The sequence below is a fragment of the Petaurus breviceps genome, unplaced genomic scaffold (assembly GCF_028583685.1).
Source record: "Petaurus breviceps papuanus isolate PSGF00001 unplaced genomic scaffold, PetGlider_PUasm1.0 90881, whole genome shotgun sequence".
NCBI classification, from domain to species: Eukaryota; Metazoa; Chordata; class Mammalia; order Diprotodontia; family Petauridae; genus Petaurus; species Petaurus breviceps.
The window spans coordinates 16,238,780-16,260,518 of NW_027187369.1; the positions used below are offsets into that span (position 1 = coordinate 16,238,780).

At 36.4% G+C, this 21,739-nt stretch overlaps 1 protein-coding gene across 1 annotated transcript in view; it reads left to right on the plus strand.

Annotated features, from left to right (window-relative positions):
• LOC138150581 (estrogen receptor beta-like) overlaps window positions 1-21,739 on the plus strand; it is a 140,683-nt gene that overhangs the window by 72,059 nt on the left and 46,885 nt on the right. The window contains exons 4-6 of the mRNA XM_069074001.1: window positions 630-684; window positions 2,219-2,335; window positions 16,359-16,655. Of these exons, the coding sequence (XP_068930102.1) occupies window positions 630-684; window positions 2,219-2,335; window positions 16,359-16,655 (469 nt within the window). The remainder of the gene's footprint in view (window positions 1-629; window positions 685-2,218; window positions 2,336-16,358; window positions 16,656-21,739) is intronic.

Below are 21,739 nucleotides of genomic sequence, written 5' to 3' on the forward strand. Positions count from 1 at the left end.
ACTTACATAAGAAAGCAGTGTATGGTAGTAGAAAGAACACTGACTTTGGAGTGAGAAGGTGTAAATTTGTATCCTGTCTCTCCCTCACACTGATTATACAATTTGGGGCAAGTAATTTTGCCCTTGTGTGCCTCAGTTTCTTCATCTATAAAATGAGGGTGTTGGACTACATGGTCTCCAGTGTCTCCTCCAGCTCTAACATTCTATGTCTGGAGTATTACAAGGTAAAACTTGACATATGAAATGCTTTATTGGGATAATATTTACTATTTTAAAGGAAAAATAAATTGATACAACAAAAAATTTTCCTATAGAACCTCTTCTTACATGGTTGGGAACATAACTAGGGAGATGGTGACCTAGATAGCTGCCTTCCTTTATTCTGAGAAATCAAGGCAACAAGCATTGATTAAGTGCCTACTATGTGCCAATCACTGAGTTAAACAATGGGGTTACAAAAAAAGGTTGAAAACAACCCCAGTTTTCAAAAGGCTCACCATCTAATGGGGAAGAGGAAACCTGCTTATCTATCCCTGGCAGAACTGCATTTGGACATCTCAAATTGAATTAAGTTAACATGTCCAAAACTGAACTCATTATTTTTCCCCAAAATTCTTCCATCTTCTTAGGTTTTCTACGTTGAAGGTATCAACATGTTCCCAGTCATTGAGGGTTACAACCTAGGTATCATTCACAATGCTGAACTCTCTCTCCTCCCTCATATCTAATCTTGCAAAGGGCTGTTGATTTAAACTTTGTATCCTCTCTCACATATGACTGCTTCTCTCCACTGACACTGCCACCATCTTGGTGCAGGTCTTCATCACCTCATGCCTGGACTATTGCAAAAATCCACTGGCTAGTTCCCTGCCACAGGTCTCTCCCCATTTCAGTGCATCCTCCACCCCGCTGTCAAAGCGATTTTCCTAAAGTACAGGTCTAACCATGTCACCTCTCTACTCAATGAACTCCAGTGGCTCCCTATCATCTCAAGGATCAAATATAAAGTCCTACCATTGGTATTCAAAGGTCTTCATGGCCTGGCCTCTTTCCATATTTCCAGTCTTCTTAAGAACCTCATTCACTAACTTCTAACCCCTAATATACTCTGTGATTCTCTGACACTGTTCTCTTTTTTGTTTCTCTCACAAGACATTCTGGGCATTTTTAATAACTAAATCCCATTCCTGGAATGGTCTCCCTCCTTGTCTTCTCCTCCTTGCTTCTTTCAAGTCCCAGATAAAATCCTACTTTCTACAAGAACTCTTTCCCCATCTGCATAAATTCTAGTGCCTTGCTTGTTGATTATTTCTAATTTATCATGTATATGACTTGTCTGTACATCGTTTTGTGCATGCTGTCTCCCCCATTAGAGCTCTTTGAGACCAGTGACAACTGTTTTTTGCCTTTCTTTGTAACCCCGATTCTTAGAACAGTGCCTGGCATATTGTAGGTTATAATTGCTTGTTGACTCACTGACTCATAGAAACAATGTTATAAAAAGTAGTTAGGTGTAGTTGAAATAGTCCCATTAATATTCTGCTTAATGGACATGTGGAGTTTGTTAGGTTTCTGTGGGCTGGCCTTGAAAACTAATTACCATTTATGATATTGTTGCCATGGGAAAACAGATTCAGAATTCAAAACAAGGATCATGAAAAAGTTGGGGCCTCTTCCAGCGTGAGCAGTTTATTTACAAAACATGTCCAATTTTCCATTTTGAGGCATCCAATTTCTTCTCTTAATTTTCATTAAGATTGGCCTTTTTTGTTTACCTGAATACTGTGGGCTTTCATACACACATTTAATTGTATATTGAGAATGGAGGGAAGAAAGCAAGGAAATATAAATAAGCACCTGTTTGCATGGCTGTCTCAGTTTAGTTCCATGTATGAATTGGTTCAAGAGATTTCTAACTCTACCCATTTTTTCAGAATAAAGTAAGAATACAGAGGCAGGGAATGGGGTAATCTAAGTCAGTTTACTTGCAGCCAAAAACACTGAGATATTCTAAATGTCACTGATCTTTGAACCTACATGTTTTTCATTGATTTCAATGATACCTCATGGTTTTTCCTTCATACCAGAAGCTTTAGGTCTTTTACCTGGTAGGAAGAGAGAGGAAAGCATTTCAACTATGCTGTGTTACCAGTGTTGTTCTCCAGAATATGCATAAACAATATAACCATAAACTTTTTTCCTGGCTTTTTAAAAATAGGACATAATGATTATATTTGTCCAGTTACAAATCAGTGGACAATCGATAAGAATCGATGCCAAAGTTGCCAGGCTTGTAGACTTTGGAAATGTTATGAAGTTGGAATGATGAAATGTGGTGAGCTTACTTCCATGTTTATTGTATCCTAATCACCCAAGGTATTTTTTATTAACTATATTATTTTATACTATATTATATATAATATGCATATAATAGTATAAATTAATATATAACTATATTGGCTGATATAATTACATATTATATAAACATATAATTGTATTATCTAACAATTTATATTATATAAATATTTAAATTGCTTACTATAATTATATATTCATGCGTGAACATAAATTGCCTAATATATAATATATATGTGTGTATATATACATGTACATATGTATGTGTGCATATTTGTATATATATTTATATACACATATATGTGTGTACATTTGTGTGCATATTATATATGGATACATACACAAATATTTATCAGATAAGGTATTTTAAGGAAGAAAACCTCACTAAAGTGATAGATTTAGGGAATTTCACAAAACAGGTGGTGGAAATGAGGTGAATGCATATTCCATGTATGAGGAACAATTTGTGCAAATGTTTGAGGCAGGAGATATTTCTTTCTAGTTATTGGTCCTTTTTGGCTGGAGAAGAGTTTGTATATCATCATTATAATGGGCATTTATATAGGACTTTAAAGTTTCAAAGCACTTCATGTTCATTCTCAACAAACCAATGTAAAGCCAAGCACAGCTTTCCAGAGGACTGCTGCTGTGAACAGCTTCAAGATTCTGATTAAATAGTATAGTGAACTCTCTATTTATTCAGTAATAAACTATGACAAAACATTGACAGAAACCAAAGTACAGAATTCACAATGTTATGACATAACAAGTTATAACTAAAGTGGACACAGAGTTTTGACCAAAGTGGCCACATAGTTTTAAGCAAAGTACAAGCATTCAGTAAATCCTTAAGTCAATCATCCTTAAGGAGGATTTGTGTCCTCCTTAATGGACACAAAGAACAAAAGTCAGAGTTCACCACCCCTAGGTCACATTGTCTTAATCTCTCAGTCAAAAAGTCTTCTTTTTTCTTAATTTGAGATTAGTTTCCAATCATCCTTAATTCAATCATCCTGAAGAGTACATGATAGGGGCAGCTAGGTGGCACCTAGAGCACTGGCTCTGGAATTGGACCTGAGTTCAAATCCAGCCTCAGACACCTAACACTTACTAGCTGTGTGACCTTGGGCAAATAACCCCAATTGCCCTGCCCTCCCTCCTCAAAAAAGAAAAAAAGAGTACAGGATACAGAGTACAAAGTCCACCTACCCCTAGGCCACAGTAAATCATGATCTTCTCAGTTTGCATTAAATACCCAAGGAGAGGTCTTTTCATCTTGACTTGAGACTGGCTCTGAGATTCCATGGTTCCTCTTCCATGGTTCCAGTTCCCATCTGAATCTACCCAACGGTCACCTGTGTTTAAAAACAGGCAGCTCCCAACTCCTCATCCAGTTTCTTGCCCAGTTCATGTTCCATTTTGAAGCTCACAATGTCCAATTCACCTCAAATCCTTCGCAGTTTCTGTTCCTGGGAAGACAAGGCTTAACAAAGCCACAATAACATTCATTCACGTTTCTGGCATCCTCAATTTTCTATCTGCCTGTGAAATCAATATAGACTCAATGACAAGGTCTGAGAAATCAACACAAATCATCAGTATAGTCCCAGAATCTCTGAAAACATCAGCAAGACCCTCCTCCAGGACTTCTGTAAACATACAACAAGAAAGTCCTCTTTCAAGGCTTCTGAACCAGCAGTAAGGTCCCAGGGCTTCTGTAACAACAGCAACATCCTCTATCAGCAGACAAATCTGACAAAGTAACATCAAAACAGACAGACAAAGTACTGGCACCACAGCCATGCTTCCTCCCAGTTCTCCTCTCTTCTCATTTCTCAATTCTTCTCATTTCTCTTCTCAGTTCTTCTCACTTCTCAGTTCTCAGTTCTGCCACCATAAGTTTTGTTCTCTCCAGCCTGGGCCTCTCCTTATATATGATCATTAGTTCCTCCCTGCCCCACCCCCTTCCTGTTGCATCAGCAAGTTCATCCCACTGTGGGATTCACAAGTTCTGTTCTTTAACAAAGGATTGATATAATTAGGGCAAGGATCAACTTGAAACAAGGTGCTAAGTACTTGTTTACTTGCCATTACAAGGGGCAAGGAAGATCTTCCAATCCTCATTATAATTACACTCTCTGGGGTTATTATTATTCCAGTTTTACAAATGGGGGAACTGAGATTCAGCCAGTCATCTGGCATTTATTAAACACCTACTATATTCCAGGGACTGTCCTTAGCACGGAAGATACAAAGCAAAGCAAAAGACAGCCCCTGCTTTCAAGGAGCTCACAGTCTAGTGGGTCATTTTCAGTCGTGTCTGAACTCTTTGTGACCCCATTTGGGTCTTCTTAACTCCTAGCACTCTCTCCACTCCACCACCTAGATACTCAAACAGGATATAGATGAGATAAATTGAAGATAATCACAGAGGGAAGGTACCAGGATTAAGTAGGATTGGGAAAATCATCTTGAAGAAGGTGAGATGTGAGTTGGGAATTAAAGGAAGCCAGGGAATCTGGGATGTAAAGATGAGGAGGGGGAGAATTCCAGGCATTGAAAATACTTGGCGTCTGGAGATGGAACATTGAGAGCACATGAGGATATGTTAGGTTTAAGAAGATGGAAAGGTGCCAAGTTCTAGAGGACTTTCTAAATCAAACAGCTGATGTATATATTTGATCTTGGAGGTAATAGGGAGCCACTGGACTTGATTAACTAGAGGGAGACATGGTCAGATTTGCACTTTAGAAATATTAATTTGAAAGCTGAGTGGAAAATGGACTGGAATGGGGAGAGATTTGAGACAGGGAGGATTAGCCAGCAGGCTACATCACCAACATGGACTAATAGTCCAGGCAGGAGGTGATAATAAATGTTAAGTGATTTGCCTTATGGTCCCATAGTATAAATTGGAGGGAGAAATTGAACCTAACTCTTTCTGACTCCAAATCCATTCTGGAAAGGTGAGTCAGAGTAAGGTAGTGGAAGCCTTTAAATGCAAACTAAAGAGTTTGTTATCTCATCCTTGCATCAGTGGGATGTTTTCAAGAGGCAGAGTGACATTGTCCAATCTCTGATGTGATAAGGTTATTTTGGCTGAGGCGTGGAAGATGAGGGAAGCAGGTAGATCAATGGGGAAACTTACAGAGTTGTCTGGTATCAGGTGGTCAGTAGGCATTTATTAAGTGCCTGATATATGCCAGGAACTATGCTAAGTGCTGGGGATACAAAAAGAAGCAGATAACAGTCCCTGTCCTCAAGGAGTTCACAATTAAGTGATGGTGAGTGCCTGATCTAGGATGACAGCTATATGAGGGAAGAGAAGAGGAATGTGAACAACATTGTGGAGATATAATAGATAAGATCTGGAGGTTGCCCAGGTATGGCCAGTGAGTTAGAGGCAACAGTCATTAGATCTTTCCAAGACATCACCAGTATTGTTGAAAATATACAATGAGGGGAGGCCAGGTAGCACAGTGAGTAAAAGCACCGGCCCCAGAGTCAGGGTGACTTGGGATCGAATCCGGGCTCAGATACTTAGCACCACACCCAGAAATAACTGGCTGTGTAACCTTGAGCAAGTTACTTAACCCCAATTGCTTAGAGGTGGCCAGGTGGCACAGTGAGTAAAGGCACCGGCCCCACAGTCGGGGTGACCTGGGATCAAATCCAGGCTCAGACACTTAGCACCCACCCAGAAACACCTGGCCATTTAACCTTGAGCAAGTTACTTAACCCCAATTGCTTTAAAAAAAAAAGAAAGAAAATATACAATGAGAGTGTTACAAAAAACAAAACCTGAGCCAAGCATCATTGTTCACACAAGTTATCGTTGCTACTGTGGAAACTGAACTAACTTAAATGCCCAACAAAAGGGGATAGGTAGGGGTGGCTAGGTGGCGCAGTGAGTAGAGTGCTGGCCCTGCAGTCAGGAGGACCTGAGTTCGGATCCGGCCTCAGACACTTAATGCACACAAACAAAAAACTTAGCCATGTGACCTTGGGCAACTTACTTAAACTCAATTGCCCTCCAAAAAGCAAAAAAAACAAACAAACAAACAGAAAGGGGATAGGTAACTGAACTGTGGTGCTTAAATAAAATGGAATACTGTGATATAAGACAGACAAATGCAAATAATACATAAAAAGTAGTTATCTCATGTGGTTCCCCAGTCATTCTTGAAGGTAGGCTCCCATAATTATATTCTTTCCTTATTTTGATGCACTTTTTTTTTGGTATAAGTGAGTATCCTATAGAAGAAGATCTTTTGTTTTCTAGCATAATAGAAAAATATTACATGTATATTTTGTTCACAGAATTGGAACTCTAAAATGAGGTGGTTAGACAATAATCTGTCATGCCTGTCATAGCTCTAATCATCAATAACCATGGTAACTCACACTAATATATTACATTTTAATTGTTTCAAAGTCCTTTATATAAATTATCTCATTTTGTTCTTATAACAACCCCCTGAAATAGGTACCATAAGTATTATCTTCTCTTTTACAGATTAAGAAAATGAGATTTAGGGAGATTAAGTGATTGACCTATGGTTATATAGCTAATAATCTTGAGAGTTAGGGTTTAAATGGAAGTCTTCTTGACTCAAAGACCACAGATCATCCAATAAGAACTCCCTTAGTTTCCTTTCTTTCAACTTTGGAATCTCTTGTTATCTTCTTGCCCTCGTCCCTGAATAAGGATCCCTCCTCCCTGCCAAGGCTAACCCTTGCACATGTGCCTTTGATCATGTATTGTCCAGTCTACTGCATGGCCTTGTTAACAGTAATCATGGATCTTTAATTTTTTGGTTTTCCACTGATTCCTTTCTCTGTCTATAAACATTCTCAAGTCTCCCTTATCATTAATGAAAAAAAAAAAAAGCAAACACAGAAAAAGCTTCTCTAGGGTCTACTATCCCCTCAAGCTAGTAGGCTATTTCTCTCTTATCCTTCAAAGCCAACTAGCCTACTAATGGCTTTCTGGCTTCTAGTCTCCCCCTCAACCCCCTCCAATACTTTCTCCACACAGCTGCAAATAAGATTGCCTGAAGTATTACAATCCTGAAGCATCAGTCTGACTGTATTTCTTTTTTCTCCTCCTCACCCTCCTCGCATCTTTTCTAATCTATAGGACAAAATACAAACAGTTTAGTCTGGCACTTAAGAGTTCTTTGAAACCTGACTCCAGACTATTTTTTTTCTGTCTCATTTTATATTTATTTTATATTTCTCTCTTCTACACACTCTACTTTTCAGTCAGATTGACTCACTAGGGACCTGGAGTCTGGAAGCTCTAAACTCTAATCCATTCTCAAACACTGACTAGCAGTGGGATCCTCTGCAAGGCACTTAACCTCTGTCTACCTCAGTTTTCTTCATCAATAAAATAGTGATAATAACATCTAATTCCCAGGGTTGTTTTGAAGATATTGGTAAAGCTCTTTGAAAACCTTAAAATACTATATAAATGCTAGATATTATTTTTTTTATTATCTTCCCTCTCTGAATATAAGCATAGACTTACATACCCAGAATTCGCTGCCTCTTCAACCCTTCTTCTTGGAATTCCTAGTTGCTTCCAAGAATCCTGTCAGGTTGCCACCTTCTGCTTCGGCCTTCCCCACTCTTCTAGCTCAGTTGTGAATGCTCTCTCCGTTTTAAAATTACCTTTTTTTTACTTAATTATTATTATTATCATTTCTATAAAAAGTACTTATAGAATGCCTTAAAGTTTGCAAATCACTTCAATAATAATAGTAACAGTCACTTACTATGTGCCAAGCACTGTGCTAAGCACTTTACAATTATTTCATTTTATCCTCACAACTCTGGGAGGTAGGTGCTATTATGACACCTACTTTACAAATGAGGAAACTGTGACAGACCAAGGTTAAGTGACTTGCCCAGGGTCACACAGTGAGTGTTGGAGGCCATTCTCTGTTTATGTTGTATGTTACCCCTTTAACTCCCTGGAATATAAACTCCTTGAAGGTCTTGGATATCTGTTTCTCTCTCCTCTCTCCAGTGCCTTGTACATAGTAGACATTTAATAAATGTTTGAATTGAAAGGGGATTTTAAAATCAATACCTTCAATTTCTGACATTGTGGTGTTTTGAAGAAGTAATAGAAGTCATTATTGTAGGAAATAGGCTAAACAAAAGCCTATTATCTTGGATCATTATATTGCTAAGAATAGCTGTCATTCATAGCTGATCATCATTCAGTATTGCACACTGCTTTCCTGGTTCTGCTAGTTTCACTTTATATCAGTTCGTGTAAGTCTTTCCAGGTTTTTGTGAAAGTATCTTGCTCATCAATTCTCACAGCACAATCATATAACACAGTTTGTTCATCCATTCCCCAATTGATGGGCATCCCTTCAATTTCCAATTCTTTGCTACCACAAAAAGAACCAGCATATCATTTTTCATGGTTATACATTTCTTTGATGTTCTTTACCTTGCTTCTTCTATGTAAATTCCTTGTTTGTTATGTATTGCAGCCTTTTTTGGCCACCATTTACCTCTCTTGTTAACCTCTGACTGGTCTTAATTTTAGTTCCTCAAAGACTACTGTATTGTACAACTTGTAGCTATATACTTTTCACCTTCAATGCTATCAAAATTATATTGCTATCAATATAGATCTTTGAATATTTTTGCAACTGCTTTTCTCACATTTTTTTTTCTTGGTGCCATTTCTATTTCCTCAAGATATATGTCCAGGACTCTGATGTTAGCATCTAAAATGGTGACTCTACTATACTTGATAGTGAAAATAGTTTGGAATAAAAATCTTAACAGAACAATTCCATTTTTCAAAGCCTTGGTAGCTCTGCTTAACTCATTCTCTTGCTAATCTTGCTTTTTTAATTAAAAAATTATTATGAAGTTAACACATGCCAACAAATATAAATATTTTCTTATTATAGTAAATATTATAAATATATAACAAATAAATATTATACTTTACTTATTATACTAAAAAAGAGGCTTGTATAGGACACCATGAATTTATTACATACAACTCACCAAACTTCCTTTAAGCTTGATTTTCCTTCATTTCCTATCGAAAGTGATAGTACTTACAGTATCACCTTCCCTAATCCTTTTCTGTTAGATTTTGCAAAGGAATTTTCATTTTAAATTGGTGTTTCCCTTGGCTGCCATAGCTTTCCACTCTGAAAGTAAATCAAAATAAGATAATTTTACTCATTATGATAAGTGATTTGTATTAGTTAAACTTCTGTATAAAATTGTTCAGTTGAAATTGATATACATTCCTCCATTTCCCATTCTTTAATAATTTGCTTATAAGGTCAGATTCTTACTCATTTCTTTATTCTTCTAGTTTTGTAAAAATGTTGATCTTTGCTGTAATAAGTCAATAGTTTCCTGGTACAAGAATGACTTCCATCTCAATAAAAAAAATTTTTCCTATCTATTAAGAAGGTTGGGCATTCTTTCCTCTTCTCTCAAACAGGACTTTCAGTTCTCTTATACATCATTTCTGTTATGGACTTTGTTGATTCCCTTAATGCTCATGCCTTCCCTCTATTTGTACATAGTTATTGGTTTCCTCTTCCTTTAGACTTAGCTCCTTGAGATCAGGGATTTTTTTATCTTTCCTTATATTTCCAGCCCTTAGCACACTTATTAAATATTATAATAAATCATATGCCATATTAAATATATTTTACAAATATATAAATTATAGTAAATTAGATGTTACATTAAATAAGCTGTAGCACCAGTGCAATATTTAGAGCACCCATGAAATAAAGACCATAACTATAAATATTGCATGATGTTCAATCACAAAATAAACCAGATTCTCCAGGTAGAGGACAGAACTGAAACATTTATTTAGATACCAGAAAACCAAATCCCAAAGCCAGTAATCTGATTTCATCACAGTAGCAAAGATATTAAAAAGCCATAATAACACTGAGAACCGCACCATCCTTTAGCCTTCCCACAAACCAATACAAGATCAATATTTACTCACAAACCTCTCTCTCTCCTTGCCTGAGCATCTCTCTCTCCCACCACCTGGCTAACTCTGGCTACCAGCTTCCTGTGGGCTCTGCTTCCCTTCATCAAACTTTTCCCATCAATGGGACTACATTCAGCCTAGTAGAGGACAGAGTTTATCACAGTAGGGAAGCTTCCTGTGGGCTCTGTTCTACCCATTAGCAAATTCCCTCCATCACAGGCTCCATGCGATTACATTCAGTCTATTAGGGGGCAGAGTTTACTTTCAAAGCAGGGGAGGTCTTCAAACTCCCCTATGTCTATTAAGGGCCAGGGAAAATGTTCAAATTCCCATTCCCATTACATAAGCACATGCTGATTAAATGCTTGTTGACTGAAAAAGTCAACTGGAAAAGTAACTTATGTCTTCCCAACCTTTTCAGTCACACTAGATTTTAAAACTTTTAAAAGCAGGTCATAATCTTACTCCTGTTTGTTTCTCTTGCTGTGCTTAGCACAGTATTACTGTAATATTACATGTTCTATAAACATTTGTTAAATTAAATCACATTTACCTCTAGTAGGAAGTCCATTTCTACCCCATATACATTCTGCAAAGGAGAATTGAGTGGTCAGAAATTTGCTATTCTTTCTTTAGCTATACTTTTATCAGTACATTTTGCAATGAGAATATTACTGGTCAACTGCTTACACCATTCCATTAGGTCACTACCAGAAAGATTTGCATTTTAGACTTTAAATCTTGCCAATAAGTGATCTAAATTTGCTTCAAAGTGCCCCTGAAAGGAAGGCAGGTCTCTTATCTTATGAAGATATTTATTTTGCAGCTAGTGGAAGGTAAGAGACACTTCCTGATTTCTTCATTCATTCATTTGCTCATTTATTTGTTTATTTATTTATTTGCTTGTTTACTTATTTATGCTTAGAAGATAAGGTTCCAATCCTGGGTCACTATTTTAAGTTAACATTTCTTTTAAAACTATGAAATGGCAAAACTGAATTTAGACAACAGACAAGTGATGCTAAGGTAGAGAAATGACGTCTCTTCTAGATTCTAACCTCATTTAAGTCAAGAGAATAAGGGAAAAAAATTCTTGATGAAATATGGCCTATGTCTAGTCTTATGCTATCCCAGCAACTTACACTAGAGCTACCACCAATGCCAATTACTTTACCATCAGGGATTTTTTTTTAATGCCAATTGAGAAAATGTACCAATATTAGTAACTGTAAAAAATGTTGAAGCAAGTATCTCTGATAAAGACCTCATTCCTCAAACATATATAGAGCTGTGTCAAATTTATAAAAATAAGAGCCATTCCCCAACTGATAAGTGATCAAAAGATATGATTGGTTTTCAGGTGATATATCTATACACATAAAATATTCTCACTATTGATTGGAGAAATGCAAATTAAAACAATTCTGTGGTACTATTTCATACCTATTAGATTGGCTAATAGGACAGAAAAGGTATGTGACAAATGTTGGAGGGGTTGTGGGAAAAATGAGACATTAATGCACTTTTAGTAGAGTTGCAAACTGATTCAATCATTCTGTAGAGCAACCTGGAACTATGACCAAAGGGCTATAGAACCATGTATTTTTTAAAATCTGTATACCAAATAAGATTTTTAAAAAAGGAAAAGGACCTATATGTACAAAAAAATTTTATAGCAGTTCATTTTGGGGGTAAAGAATTAGAAATGAGGGAATGCCCATCAATTAGAGAATTGCTGAACAGATTGTAGTATGTGATTATGATGGGATACTATTTATTGTACTATAAGAAATGAACAAGATCTCAGAAAAACCTGTAAAAAGTTTTAAGTTTCCCCCCCCTCCCTCCTTTCCTCTCTAAGACTGCATGCAGTCTGATATAGGCTCTACATATACATACTTATTAAACATATTTGCCCATTAGTCATGTTGTATAGAAAAATTAGAACAAATGGGAGGAACCATGAGAAAAAAAAAACAAAAAGACTTGCATGAGCTGATGCAAAGTGAAACATACTGTGTGCAAACTAAAAGTATCATTGTAAGATGATCAGCTATAAATGACTTACCTATTCTCAGCCATACAATGATCCAAGACAACTCTGAAGGACTTGTGATGAAAAATGTTATCCATATACCACTTCTAGGGCTATATCCTGAAGAGATCCTAAAAATGGGGAAAGGATCAACATGTACAAAAATATTTATAACAGCTCTTTTGGTGGTGGCTAAGAATGATAAATTGAGGGGATGCCCATCAATTGAGGAATTATTGAACAAGTTGTGGTATATGAATGCAATGGAATACTATTGTGCTATAAGAAATGATGAACAGGTGGACTTGAAAAAAACCTGGAAAGACTTATATGAACTGATGCTGAGTGAAGTAAGCAAAACCAAGAGAATGTTGTACACAATAACAGTCACATTGTGCAATGATTGACTTTGATAGACTTAGCTCTTCTCAGCAATGCAAGAACCTAAAACAACTCCAAAAGACTTATGATGGAAAATGCCATCCACATCCAGAGAAAGAAATATGGAGTCTGAATGCAGATCAAAGAATACTATTTGCTCTCTTTTTTGTTTTTTTTTTCTCATGGTTCCTCCCATTTGTTCTAATTTTTCTATACAACATGACTAATGGGCAAATATGTTTAATAAGTATGTATATGTAGAGCCTATATCAGACTGCATGCAGTCTTAGAGAGGAAAGGAGGGAGGGGGGGAAACTTAAAACTTATTAAAGTGAATGTTGAAAACTAAAAATAAATTAACTTATTAAAAAAGAAAAATGCTATACATCCCCAGAGAAAGAACTGATAGTGTCTGAATACAGATTGAAGCATATTTTTTTACTTTTTAAAATTTTTCTTGAGGTGTTTTTTTAGGGAGGAGTCTATATTTTCTTTCACAACATAACTGTTATGGACATGTTTTATGTGGCTACATGTGTGTAACCTATATTGAAATGCTTGCCTTCTCAATGAGGGGACATGGGGAGGGAGCAAGGGAGAGAATTTGGAACTCAAGGTTTTATAAACAAATGTTAAAAATTGTTTTTACATGAAACTGGGAAGAAATAAATTAATTTTTTAAAAAAGAAAATGCCCAGAGTCAGGAGATAGGGTGTATTCTCTTTTTTTATGAGCAATTGGGGTTAAGTAACTTGCTCAAGGTTACACGGCCAGGTGTTTCTGGGTGGCTGCTAAGTGTTGGAGCCCGGATTCGATCCCCAGGTCTTCCCAACACTGGAGCAGGTACTCTTACTCGCTGTGCTACCTGGCCACCCCGGGAAATAGGGGAATCTTGTTTGAGGATGAGCTAAGAGGTCAGTTCACTGGATCGCAGGGTGTGTGATAGGGAGTCACATGTAAAAAGACTGAAAAGGTAATGTGCTGGGGTGGCGGGGGGCTAGATTATAAAGGACTTTGTCAAGCAGAAGATTTTTTATTTGACATATTTTGTGATAGGGAACCACTGGAATCTGAGTAGAGAAGTGACATGGCCAGTTCTATGCTTTAGAAAATTATTTTAGATGCTGTATGGCATAAAATAGAAAAATAGATTTAGAGATGGCAGGGAACTTGAAGTCATTGAGTCCAACACCCTCATTTTACAGAAGAGGAAAGTGAGGCAGAGAAGCCTCTTTTCTGTTTGACAATTTTTTTCTTGAATTTCCCCGTGGAAAGCCTGTACTGGTCAAAACTATCAAGGTGGGGAAGAGTTGGCATCTCTCTCCTTCTATATGAACTTTTTACAACTTATTTCCCCTACCCCAATTTCCTCTTCCCCTGAATTAGAGCTCTTTTTTAGTGACACCTTCCATGACTATATGTCAACCTTTTGTCTAAAAATCAAATCTATAAATTAATTCATCCTAAAATATAAATGATTTGATGTTACTCTTTTCCTAGGACAATTCAATTTCTTTAAAGGGTCAGGCTCTGCTTAAAGGAATTAAGACCTCATGTGGGGATTTCAGGAATCAATAAGAGCCAGAGGGGGAAATCTACATGGGATGGGGCATGTAGAAGTAGGCAATTTTATAATGTTAGGGCTGAGAAGGTACTTGAGAGATGATCATCTAATCCAATGCCCTCATTTTGTGCAAAACTCAACCCTTAAGAAGGGAAGACTTGTCTAGGGCTGCCTTACCAGCTAATGTTAGAGCTATCACCAAATGCTAAGGTCTTCCTAACTTTTTTCTTTGAACTTGTATTTAGCTTTGACTACATCATCTAGCACTTTCTTTTAGAACAATAGTACCATCTCACATTTATACAGTGCTTTATAGTTTTCAAAATATTCTCTCCATTTTTGTGTTAGAGTTCTAAGTAAACTAGGGTATCTCTGAGATTTTGCTCCCAGGGTGTTAATATGAGAGCTATTTTTTTCCTGTGGTGACGCTAGGATGGTATCCTTCAGGTCATACCCTCTGCTGACCTAGATTGTGAAATCCTCCTGTGTTTCTTAGTTGTTGTTCTTTGTCCTACTTTCTCTGAGAGGACCATGACATCAAGGAGGTGATGCCACAACATGCAAGTGAAGTGGATTTAAGTGAGGGAGTACTGTGCAAAGTCACCAGCCTCACTTTCTCCTCTGGAGCCATCTGGGTCCAGTGGTGAGATATAGATCAGGATAACTGGAAATGGCCCTGGATGCAGTGGGAGACCTTGACCTTTTCTAAGTTAAGGTCTTCAACAGGTCACAGTTTGACTGAGGCAGTTTTATAACTGTACCTTTGACTGGACTTTTCTCTATACTGCCACTGGCTCCCACCATGGTTCGTTTCTCTACTTCCTGGTTCTCTTCTGGCCTACACCATACAATGCAGATTTGCTCCCTTGCTTAACACATTGGCTACAGTTAGACTGTCCTCTGTGTTGCCCCTCTCACAACTGTTTATACCTTAGGCTTGACTCTGCCTCTATTTAAAATTAGCTAGCTTTGTCCTGGAATCTGGGGGAAGAATCATAGGGTCCTAGATTAAGACCTGGAAGGGACTTTATAGGTCTCATCCAACCCCCCCATTTTGCAGATATGGAAACTAAGACCGAAAGGTTAAGGGACTTCCCTAAGGTCACACAAGCAGTAAATGTGGTTTTCTACGTTACTGGTTTTAAAAGGGGTAAGAAAGATAGAAGAAAAGAAATATGCCAGAAAATAAATGGGGGGAAAGCAGGAGGACCTTGCCATTTTTGCTTAATTGGAGTTGATGAAAATATATGTAGGAGAGCACAAGGATAGAAGGCATCTCATGAACCTCATTTTTATCTGAGCTGGGTAAAGGAGGGTTAAAAACAAGCACAAAGTTGGGGGCAGGTGGGTAAGTAAGAGCACTGGGAATGGATGGAGTTATGAAGATCTGAGTTCAAATCTGTCCTCAGATCCTTCCTAGCTGCGGCAAGCTGGGCAAGTCACTTAACCTCTGTTTACTTCAGTTTCCTAAATTATAAAATGATAATAAGAATAGCACAAACCCCCACAGGCTTGTTGTGAGGATCAAAGGAGATAATAGTTGTAAAGTGCTTAGAACCTGCCTGGCTCACAGTAATATTATAGGTATACTATTATATATTATATTATTATCATATTATATTATGTTATATCATATCATATTGCATTGCATCACATGCATGGCATCGTATCGTATTGTATTGTATACTAGTTATATTATAATATTATAAATAATATGTAAGTGCACTGATTTATTGCCTATGCTCATATATAATAAATATATAATAAAATATATCATATATTAATATAATAAAATCTTATATTAATATATCACAACATGGTACTATCATATATTATATGTTTTGTTTTATATAATAATAATAATAATAATATACAGCTCATACACAAAGAAGGGATGTTCACTTCTCCAGATAATTGACCTCTGACTCACCAACCAAGGGGCACAGGAAATGCTAAGCGATGGCAGGAGAAATAGAGGGAAAACATTTTACTAATGTTTCCCTTTCCCCCATCTATAGGTTCCCGGAGAGAATGTTGTGGGTATCGAGTTATCCGAAGGCAGTGGAAGGCAGATGAGCAAATCTGTCTTAGCAAAGCAAAGCAAAACAGTGAAAATGTAACCCGAGTCAAAGAGCTGCTGCTGAATGCACTGAGTCCTGAGCAGTTTGTGCTATCGCTCCTAGAAGCAGAGCCACCCAATGTATTTGTGAGTCATCCCAACAAACCATTTACCAAAGCCTCCATGGTGATGTCATTGACCAATCTTGCTGACAAGGAGTTGGTTCACATGATTGGATGGGCCAAGAAAATTCCTGGTAGGAGTTTTGGGGGCTAATTTTGCCATTGGTTTGTAGAGAGAATTCCATCACAAACTCTATAGTCAGTTGCTGTCTCCCTGAATCAAATGTGAATATATTCATTTTTATTCAGAAGTAGGTAATGGAAATGACTGACCTGGTACTGTGGGAGGAGTCTAAAAATGTCACAGACCTGTTATGGCTTCATTTTCAGTGGTTGAATGCCATTTATGCCTCAAGGAAGATGCTAGCATGGACACTGGATAGAGCCAGACTCAGAGTAAAGAGACATGGGTTCAAATACTACCTTTTAAACACTTACGCTGTGTGACCATAAGCAAGTCACTTAACCTAGCAATGCTCTAGGCAGCTCCTATTGACTAAATTGCAGATAAGGTGCCCGACATTGGTAAAAGGAATTTCCTCTTTGGGAGTTCCCAACATCAGTGAAAGTGAAGATAGGGAATTCCCTACATCAAAGAGAGTGCAAAAAATTGCCTTTACTAGTTTTTACATAATCTTCAAATGATAAAATAAAAAAGCCAAAGTCTTAAAATCTGAATTTTTAAAAATACTCTGTAGAATGCTGTTCTGAGAGAGCAAATTCATCTGAATAAACTTTTTTTCAGTTAATTTATTTTTAGTTTTCAACATTCACTTCCATAAGTTTTACATTTTCTCCCCTTCCCTCCACTCCCACCTCCTCAGGACAGCATGAAATCTGATAAAGGCTCTACATATACATTCCTATTAAAAATATTTTCACATTAGTCATGTTGTATAGAAGAATTAGGACGAATGGGAAGAGCCATAACAAAAAAAGCAAAAAAAAAAATAGTCTCCTTTACTCTGCATTCGGACTCCATGGTTCTTTCTCTGGATGTGGATGGCATTTTTCATCATGAGTAACTTTGGGATTGTTTTAGGTCCTTGCATTACTGAGAAAAACTAAGTCTATTAAAGTCAGTTATCACAAACTGTGGTTGTTACTATGTATAATATTCTCCTGGTTCTGCCCACTTCACTCAGCATCAGTTCATATAAGTCTTTCCAGGTTTTTCTCAAGTCCACTTGTTCATCATTTCTTATAGCATAATAGCATTCCATTAAATTCAAATGTCACATCTTCTTCAGTCATTCCCTAATTGATGAGTATCCCCTCTATTTTCAGTTCTTGGCCACCACAAAAAGAGCTGCTATAAATATTTTTTATAGATGTGGGTCCATTTCCCATTTTCATGATCTCGTTGGGATACACATAGAAATGGTATTGCTGGGTCATGCACATTTTACAGCCATTTGGGCATAGTTCCATATTGCTCTCCAGAATGGTTGGATCAGCTCACAATTCTACTCATAACATTAGTGTTCCAACTTTCTAATATCTTCTCCAACATTCATCATTTTCCTCTTTCATCATGTTAGCCAATCTGATAGGTGTAATGTGGTACCTCAGGGTTGTTTTGATTTGTATCTCTCTAATCAATAGTGATTTAGAACATTTTTTAGAATTTAATTATTTCTTTATTTACTTTTAGTTTACAACATCCAGTTCCACAAGCTTTTGAGTTCCAAATTTTTTCCCCTTCCCTCTTCTCCCCACTGTGGCTGCATGCAATTCAATATAGGTTCTACAAATAAATACCTTCACATTAAACATTTGTGAAGTTATAAAGAAGGATTATAACCAATGGAATGAGCAATGAGGATGAAGGAACAAAACAAAAAAGAGAGAGAGCAAATAGTTTGCTTCAGTTTGCATTCAGACTCCATAAAATCTTTCTCTGGATGTGGATGTCCCTTTTCCATCATGAGTCCTTTGGAGTTGTTTTATACCCTTGCATTGCTGAGATAAGCTCAGTCTATCAAAGTCAGTCATCACAGATATGATGTGTCTGTAATTGTGTACAGTGTTCTTCTGGTTCTGCTCCTCTTACTCAGCTTCAGTTTATATAAGTCTCTCCAGGTTGTTATGAAGTCCGTCTGCTCCTCATCTCTTATAGCACAATAATATTCCATTACATTCATTTACCACAACTTGTTTAGCCATTTCCCAATTGATGAGCATTCCCTTGATTTCCAATTCTTTGCCACCACAAAAAGAACTCCAATAAATATTTTTGTGCATATGGGTCCTCTTCTCACTCATATGATCTCTTTGGGGTACAGCCCTAGAAGTGCATACCCCAAAAGGTTTTTATAACCCTTTGGACATAGTTCCAAATTGCTTTCCAAAATGGTTGGATCAGTTTACAACTTATTTACCGTTTCCTCTGTGGTAAAGAAAACTGCAGTTATCGAATTAAAATCATTCTAGTACTGAAAACTGTAGACCAATTTTAAATTTTCACTTTTGGGGAAAGAATATTTTTAAAAGCAGGATGGGGTCAGGGAGGCACTATAAAAAAAGCTTTTTGATAAGGGGTCGAAAAAGGACATAAAAATCTGTTCTAAAATATAAATAAAATCATAGAGGCTGTGGGGCAGGCCTTATACAGAATTGATAATTAGAGAAAATTTCTCACACTGGGCAGCATTATCTTGCTTTTAAACTGTAAAGATACATTTTTACAGCATTTGCATCTTTTACAATTGTTTGGAGAAAAAAGACACGAAACCAACAATGTAGGATTTGACATGTACAGTTTTAACACTATTCCGTGATACTGCCATAACACTTCCAGAAAGTTTTTCTTTTTTATATTTAAAATCTTTCTTTTCTGTATGATGTGCATGCAAGTTTACCATAACTCTTTTCTTAAACTTTTTTAGTGCTGTTTCTAGTATATTCCTATAAATGTCAGTTACTGAAAATGAGTCAATGTAAAGTAGTTTTAGCTTGTTTATTGCAATGTTGGAATGAACACAACTGAATAAAAAAAGGTAACAAGTACCCTTTGATGTTACTGGTAAGCATGGACCCTTCTCCTGGGGCATTTGTTTTGTTTTCATAATAAACAGAAAAAAAAAGTTCACAACTCCACCAACAATGCATCAATGTTCCAATTTTCCCACAACTTCTCCAGCATTTATCATTTTCCTGTTTTGTCATGTTAGCCAATATGACTAGTGAGTTGTTTTAATTTGCATTTCTCTAATCAATAGTGATTTAGATTATTTTTTCATATGATTATAGATATCTTTAATTTCTTCCTCTAAAAACTGCCTGTTCATATCCTTTGACCATTTATCAATCGGGGTCATGACATGTTTTCGTGTAAATTTGACTCAGTTCTCTATATATTTTAGAAATGAGGCCTTTATCAGACAGAGACACTAGTCATAAAAATTATTTCCCAGTTTTCTGCTTCCCTCCTAATCTTGGTTCCATTGGCTTTGTTTGTGCAAAATCTTTTCAATTTAATGAGATAAAAAAAATTATCCATTTTGCATTTCATAATGTTCTCTATCTCTTGTTTGGTCATAAATTCCTCCATTCTCCATAAATCTGACAGATAAACTATTTTTTCCTCCCCTAATTTGTTTATAGTATCAACTTTTATATCCAATTGTTACCCATTGATCTATGCCTGATTTCTGCCATACTACTTTCCACTTTTCCGAGCAGTTTTTTGTCAAATAGTGAGTTCTTTTCCCAGAAACTGGGGTCTTTGGGTTTATCCAAGAGTCGATTGCTGTAATCATTGACTACTATGTCTTGTGTACCTAACCTATTCCATTGATCTACCCCTCTATTTGTAGTTTTGATGATTGCTGCTTTTTAATACAATTTAAGATCTGGTATGTCTAGGCCACCTTCCCTATCATTTCTTTTCATTAATTCCCTTGATATTCTGGACCTTTTGTTCTTCCAGATGAATTTTGATGTTATTTTTTCTGTATATATAAAATTATATTTGGTAATTTGATTGATATGGAACTGAATAAGTAAATTCATTTAGGTAGAATTGTCATTTTTATTATATTAGCTCAGCCTATCCATGAGCAACTGATGTTTTTCCAATTATTTAGATCTGACTTTATTTCTGTAAAAAGTGTTTTTTAATTGTGTTCATATAGTTCCTGGGTTTCTTTTGGCAGGTAGACTCTCAAATATTTTATAATATATATAGTAACTTTAAATGGAATTTCTCTTTCTATATCTTGCTGTTAGGTTTTGCTAGTAATATATAGAAATGCCCATGATTTATTTGGGTTTATTTTATATCCTGCAACTTTGCTAAGTTCTTTATTATTTCAAAGAGTTTTTTACTTGATTCTCCAGGATTTTTTAAAGTATATCATCATATCATTTGCAAAGAGTGACAACTTAGTTTCTTCTTTGCCTATTCTAATTCCTTCCATTTCTTTTTCTTCTTTTATTGCTAATGCTAACATTTCTGGTACTATTTTGAATAACAGTTGTGATAATGGACATCCTTGTTTCACCCCTGATCTTATTGGAAATTCATCTACCTTATCCCCATGACATATAATGATTGCTGACGGTTTTAGGTAGATGCTACTTATCATTTTAAGGAAGACTTCTATGCTCCCCAGTATTTCTAATAGAAATGGATGTTGTATTTTGTCAAAAGCTTTTTCTGTATCTCTTGACATAATCATATGGTTTCTGGTAGTTTTATTGTTGATATGGTCAATTAAATTGATAGTTTTCCTAATATCAAACCACCCCTGCATTCCTGGTATAAATTCTACCTGATCAAAGTGTATTATTCTCATGATAAGTTGCTGTAATCTTTTGGCTAATATTTTATTTAACATTTTTGCATCTATATTCATGAGGGAAATTGGTCTATAATTTTCTTTGCATTGGCTTTTCCCAGTTTAGGTATCAGTACCTTATTTGTATCATAAAAAGAATTTAGTAGGACTCCTTTGCCAGTTTTCCAAATAGTCTATATAGTGTTGGAATTAATTGTTCTTTAAATGTTTGAAAGAAATCACTTGTCAATCCATCTGGCCCTGGAGATTTTTTCCTAGGAGTGCACTGATGACTTGTTCAATTTCTTTTTCTGAGATGGTATTATTTAAGTATTTTACTTCCTCTTCTGTTAATCTGGGCAATTGACATTTTTGTAAAGATGCATTGATTTCCCTAAGATTGTCAAATTTATGGGCATACAGTTGGGCAGAATAAT